The 6,000-nt window shown below is 55.1% G+C and overlaps 1 protein-coding gene across 1 annotated transcript in view; it reads left to right on the top strand.

The window, feature by feature from the left end:
• The first annotated feature begins 1,451 nt into the window (after positions 1 to 1,451).
• FAM20C (FAM20C golgi associated secretory pathway kinase) overlaps positions 1,452 to 6,000 on the top strand; it is a 167,835-nt gene continuing 163,286 nt past the window's right edge. Inside the window, exon 1 of the mRNA XM_060260735.1 lies at positions 1,452 to 2,128. Within this exon, the coding sequence (XP_060116718.1) occupies positions 1,479 to 2,128 (650 nt within the window). The 5' untranslated portion in view covers positions 1,452 to 1,478. The remainder of the gene's footprint in view (positions 2,129 to 6,000) is intronic.

The raw sequence follows: 6,000 nt of genomic DNA, 5'->3' as shown, positions 1-6,000 counted from the left end.
ATCTCTCCACTCTGACGTCGGGATGCGCGGCGCTCGCTGCCCCCCTATTTAACACACCCACCGAGGGCCGCGCTGCCTCCTGGCTGGACCGCGCAAGCCCCTCCTGCCTTCGGTGTGGCTGGAAAGGGAAGGAGGCGGGGGGGCTCCGACTGCTGCACCTGCCGGGCACCGCTCGCTCTTTCGCCCTCGCCGCCTTCTCTCTCCCTTCTCCCCGCACGCCCTCCTTTTGAATAGGGTTTTTTTTTTTTTTGCAAGCCGCCCCGATGCCCCCCCAGAAGCTGCAAGAAGCCGCCGCCGCCGCCGCTTCTTTTGTTGCGCTTTTCCCTCCCGGGTTTCTTTCGCCCTCCAGTTTGGCTTCCCGGCGCTGAGACGCAAGAGACCTCTCGCCAGCTCGCTTCTTGCAAGAGCGCGGATTGTTCCTTCGCCGGATTTTCTGCCTTCCTCTCCTCTCCTCTCTCCCTCCCCTCCTTCCCTTCCCATCCACCTTCTCGGAGGTTCCCCCCCCCCTCCTTTCTGTCCCTGGGCTGGGCAGAGCGAGGCGCCCCCCCCCCCCCCAAGCGAGCACGCCGCTTTCTCGCGTCCCGGGCTTCGCTTGGGGAGGCCGACTCGGGAAACGTGTCCAGGAGGCAAAAAGACGGGTTCCAGCTTCGCCGAGCGGGGAGTCCGGCAGCCGGGAGGAGAGAAGGGGAGAGGCGCCTTCCTGCTTCTTGCCGCCCACGGCCCCTTTTTTTCCAAAAAAAAGAAAAATTCCATTTGTGTGCGGGCGCGCAAAAAAAGATCTGGAAGGAAGAGACGAGAGGACCGCCGAAGGCGCTGTGGATGCGGCTTGTATTCTAACCCCCCCCCCCGCGCATCTTTTCTCCGGCAAGCCTCCGCCCCCCCCGCGCCGCCGCCGCCGCCGCTTTGAAGGCTGCTGATTTCCCGGCTCGCTTCTCCCGCGGCGCGTAAAAGCTCTTTTTTTGGTTGTTGCAAGCCGGGCGGTCCGATGCTCGGCGTCGCGTCCAAGGCGCGGCTTCCCTTTTGGGGAGAGGGGCTCCTCGCGTCCTGAATTCAGCCGCTTCGCCGCGATGAGTTTGTGCTGAAAGGGAAGGGGGGGGGCGCGGCAGCCGTCCGTCGCTTGCTGGATCGGAGGGAGTCGAGTCCGGGCTGCTTCTCTCGGCGGGGAGGGAGGGAAGGAAGGAAGGAGGCATCTCCCGGTCGCTTTTGCATTTGCGCCCTTGGCTTGTGTATTTTTTTTTTGCATTTTTTTTTTTGTTGCATTTCTAAAGCTTATTTTTTTTCCCGGCCCGGGAAAGAAGAAGAAAGGGAGACCGCCGCTCCCCTTGAGCGCGTCCAGGCAGGGTCGTCGGGAAACCCCGCGGGCGTTGGAGATTTTCAAAAAATCTCTCTCTGTGTGCGTCTCCATCCATCCATCCCGCCCTCCCTCCCGCTCGCCTTTGCACTTTCCGCCGCCTTCCCCCTCCCGCCTCCGCCGCGCCATGAAACTGCTGCTGGTGCGCCGGTTCCGGCTGCTGATCGTGCTGCTCTTCCTGCTGGCCTGCACCCTCCACATCATGGTCGACCTGCTGCCCAAGCTGGAGAGGCGGGCGGCGGCGGCGGCGGCGACCGAGGCCGAGGGAGGAGCGGGCGGCGGCGGAGGCGCTTCGGCCGGCTGCTCGTGCTCGCACGCCAAGGCGCCGCCGGCCGGAGAGGCGCAGGACTGGGCGAAGCAGCAGCAGGAGCCGCAGAAGGGCGCCTCCGAGGCGGCGGCGGCTGCGGCGGGCTGGCCTAGCAAGCACACGCTGCGCCTCCTGCAGGACTTCAGCAGCGAGCCCAGCTCCAACCTCAGCTCGGCCGAGAAGGGCGCCGACGGGCCCGGGAGCCACAAGGCGCTCATCCCCGATGGAGGCGGAGGAGGCCTCCAGCAGCAGCACTTCCAGGCCGGCCGGCGGGCCTCGGGTGGCGGCGGCGGCGGCGGAGGAGGCCTCCAGCAGCAGCAGGCGCAGGCGGGCCAGGGCTCCAAGCTGGCGGCCCTCTTCCAGCAGCCGCTCTACCGGCTGGCCGCGCCGGCCCTGGGCGACCGCGACGTCCTCTTCAATGTCAACAGCGACATCCGCTTCAACCCCAAGGCGGCCGAGAACCAGGACTGGTGAGTGGGAGGAGACCCCCCCCCCCTGCATCACTGCCCTCCTCAAGGGGGCCTGGGCGAGGGTGGGGGCGCGCGGGCTCCGTTTTGGGGCGGGGGGCAGCTTGTCATGCTCAGGTCTCCCTCCCCCCCCCCTCGCAGGAATTAGGCTTGTTTCAGGAGGCGGGGGGAGAGATGGCCTTCCAATGCCCCCCCTCAATGCATTTCCTCCCCTCCAAATTCAAGCAAAACTTAAAGCACCAATTAAAGATTTGTCTTCCATCACTGTAACCCACCCTTCGTCACTCCCTTCTCAAGGGTGCCTGGGCGAGGTTAGGGGCGCACTGGTTCCATTTTGAACCCGGAGGGGGGGGAGAGTTTATCATACTGATGTCGCCTCCCCCCTCGCAGGAATTAGGTTTGTTTCAGGAGGGGGGGAGAGATTGCCCTCCAATGCCCCCCCCCCATAATGCATTCCCTCCCCTCCAAATTCAAGCAAAACTTAAAGCACCAATTAAAGATTTGTCTTCCATCACTGTAACCCACCCTTCATCACTCCCTTCTCAAGGGTGCCTGGGCGAGGTTAGGGGCGCACTGGTTCCATTTTGAACCAGAGGGGGGGAGAGCTTATCATACTGATGTCTCCTCCCCTCCTCGCAGGAATTAGGTTTGTTTCAGGACGCGGGGGGGGGGGGGGGGAGATGGCCCTCCAATGCCCCCCCCAATGCATTCCCTCCCCCCATAGAAGTTCTTTTCGAGGTAGCAGTGGGCTGATGGGAGCCCTCCCCTCCAGTTCAAGCAAAATTTAATTAAAGATTTGTCTTCCATCACTGTAACCCACCCTTTCCTGCCCTCCTCAAGTGTGCATGGGCTAGGTTACGGGGTGCACAGGTTCCATTTTGGGCTGGGGGGGGCCCTGAGAGGGAGAGTCCTCTGCAATGCCCCCCCCCCCATAATGCATTCCCTCCCCCCATAGAAGTTCTTTTCGAGGTAGCGGGGAGAGATGGGAGCCCTCCCCACTAATTCAGCAAAACTTAATTAGAGCACCAATTAAAGATTTGTCTTCTTCCATCCACCACCCCCACCCCCTCCACAGAAATTAGGTAAGGGTCTGTGTCAGGTTGCATGGAAAGATGTCTCCCACCGCGCTACAAGCCCCCCACCTGCATTACTCCCCTACCCAAAAAATTAGTTATTTTCTCAATAGCAGTGACTGTTTTCCCCAATGCAGCAAAACCCAATTACTTTGAAAGTAACCCTGGCTGATTCCCACCCCACGCAAATTAGGTTAGGGTCTTTTGGGGGTCCCTCCACCCCGCACACAATAGGTTTGGCATTCTTCCCTCTCCCCATGAAAAAAAAAATCCTTTCCAGGTATTTGTATTTTTGAGTTCCCTCAAAATTGGGCGGGGGGGGGGTTGGACTAGATGACTCTGGAGGTCCCTTCCAACTCTATGATACTAGGTAGCAATGGCTAGTTTTGTTTCTCCAAGCTGCAGAACCCAATTATTCTGAAAGTAGCCTGGGAGGGTTTGTTTCCTGTCCTCCCCCACCCCCATCAAAATTAGGTGAGGGTCTTTTAAAGTTTGTATTGGCTGGTGGGCCCCTCTCTGTGATTTGCCTTCCCTCCTCCTCTCCCAGTGCTTCCCAAAATGGACAAGGGATATACACTGACTGCCCCCCCCCCAAGAATATTAAATAGCACTGATGATAACCTCTTTCCCCTTCCCAGTCAAAACTGAATAAGAGTTTTTCTGAAGCTGTTGTGCTTCCCCCCCCTTTCTTCCCTCCAACATCCCCCCCAAGAGAAGGCTCTTCCATTGGTTATTCTCCACCCCCCCTCCCAGTATTGTCATCTTTCAAAGGTAGCTTTGGTTAATATCTGCTTCTCCCCCCCTCACACTTCCATCAGCTGCTGGAAGAAATCCCCCCTTTTCATCCCCTCTCCCAAACAAAAAATGAAAAGGAGACTTAGGCTGGCCTATTTCTGATTCCCCCCCACCCCAAACTAGATGGGGTAGAGTCTGTCAGATGGAGCATGGGCCACTCTTCAAAGGGTCAGGAGGCTCCTCTAATGTTGCGCTGCTTAATGAAAAAAAGATTATCTCTCCCCCCCCCCCTGCAAAATGAAAATGGATAGGAGGTCTTTCTAAGCCTGCCTGCTCTCTTCTCCGTGCCCTCCCCTTCTTGCCTTCAAATTCTGTCCCCATGCGCACAGATTGGATTGGGGGTGTTGTTCAAAAATAGGATGGACTGCTACCTTTCCAATTTCAGTTTTAACCTACTGAGTGTAGGGATGCAGAGAGAGAGAGAGATAAGCAGGTGGATTTCTCCTATCCCCCCTCCAATAACTGTGCCTCCCCTCTTCCTCCCCTTTTTTAAAAAAAATGCAGTTTAGACAGGGTAAGTACAGTAATTTTAAAGGTATTGGCAGATTTAATTCGCTCAAGGCAGACAACCAGGCGTGATTTTTTAAAAGATGTCTTCTCCCCTCCCCTTCCATCTGTCTGACTGCCATCCATAGCATGTTTGAATGGAACCTGCTGATGAAATCCATCAAAGAAGCCAAATTAAATAACTATCAGACGGATAAAAGGGGTTCAGCTTGGCCTTTCTGATTTAGTGTTCTTCCCCCCCCACCTTGTGGTTGTATACCCTGCCTTCCTATGTTTGCTAGATTTATTTTCATTTTAACTTTGTGAGAACAGGCTGATATAATTCCCCTCCCCCCCAAAAAAAGGGGGGGGGGGAACCTAGGCTTTCTAGATTCCAAAATCTGAATCACTAGGTTCCTATTATTCCTTAGAGCCTGCTGGTTTTGCCTTCAAAGCCGTAAGACGTGTGTGGGCATCCTTCTACCAAACTGTGCCTCTCTCCAGAAGATTTCTTCTTCCCCTAAAGAGCCAGCAAGCGAACTTATGGGGGTGGGGGGAGAAGAGAGGGTCCTATTTAGATTTTGTCAGAGAAGCTGCCATTTAAAAGAAGCAGCAGGTCATTCTGAAATTAAATTCTAGAGGCACCCCTCTCAATGCCTTAAAATGGTTTGGGGAGGGGGCTTTCTTGGATTGCGTGAGCAGCTTTGAATGGGTGGGACAGCCCCACCCCTCTTATCGGGTTACAGATGTTTAAAGAGTCCTAGTGTTGGGGACAAACTTAAAAGACGTAGAAAAACATGGTTAATGAGAGGCCTTCCTTCTCCTTTAAAGCCCCCCCTTCCTTCTCCACCCATTAGAACTGGAGACCTCTTAAATATAGTTACTTAGTTAACCCCTTCTCAGCTGCCAGAAACTAGAAAAAACTGAATGAGATCTATACTCTCCCCCCTCTTTTTGTCCTTCGAGATTATTCTTGCCTCTGTCATCAAAGAGTCCAAGGTGTCCCTAAGTATTTTTGGCAAGGTGTCCAGATGCTTTTTGTTTCAAGGGAACGTTATTAGCTCTGAAATACAAAACGGGTTGGAATCATGTGAAGGGAGATAGGTTGTCTTCCCGCACTTCCAAAAGGACGTACCCCTGATCTTGGGACACGTTTTTAAGTCATGCCTTGTTTCAAAACATACCTCCTCAGTGAAATCTCAGTGGTACATCAAATAAGGAATGAGGAGTGTGGGGGCAGGGTTTGTGTCCTTCCAAGGTCTGAAAAGGCTCCTACTCCTTTAAGAAGAGTCGCAGAAGGGAGGATTTTATCTGACGTGGCTTCTCCAATCACTGTGCTACAATGAAGTGGTGTCTGTCCTGTTTTATTTGGATATTTATTCCCCTTTCCACCTCAGTGGGAACACAAAGTGTGTACATTGTTCTCCTTTCCTCCATTTTGTCCTCAAAAAACACTGTCAGGCAGGTTAGGCTAAGAATGTGGGAACGACCTGAAATCATCCAGCGAGCTTTCATGGCAGA

The sequence above is a fragment of the Heteronotia binoei genome, chromosome 20, assembly GCF_032191835.1.
Source record: "Heteronotia binoei isolate CCM8104 ecotype False Entrance Well chromosome 20, APGP_CSIRO_Hbin_v1, whole genome shotgun sequence".
Taxonomy (NCBI): Eukaryota; Metazoa; Chordata; class Lepidosauria; order Squamata; family Gekkonidae; genus Heteronotia; species Heteronotia binoei.
This window is presented reverse-complemented; position numbering and strand designations above follow the sequence as displayed.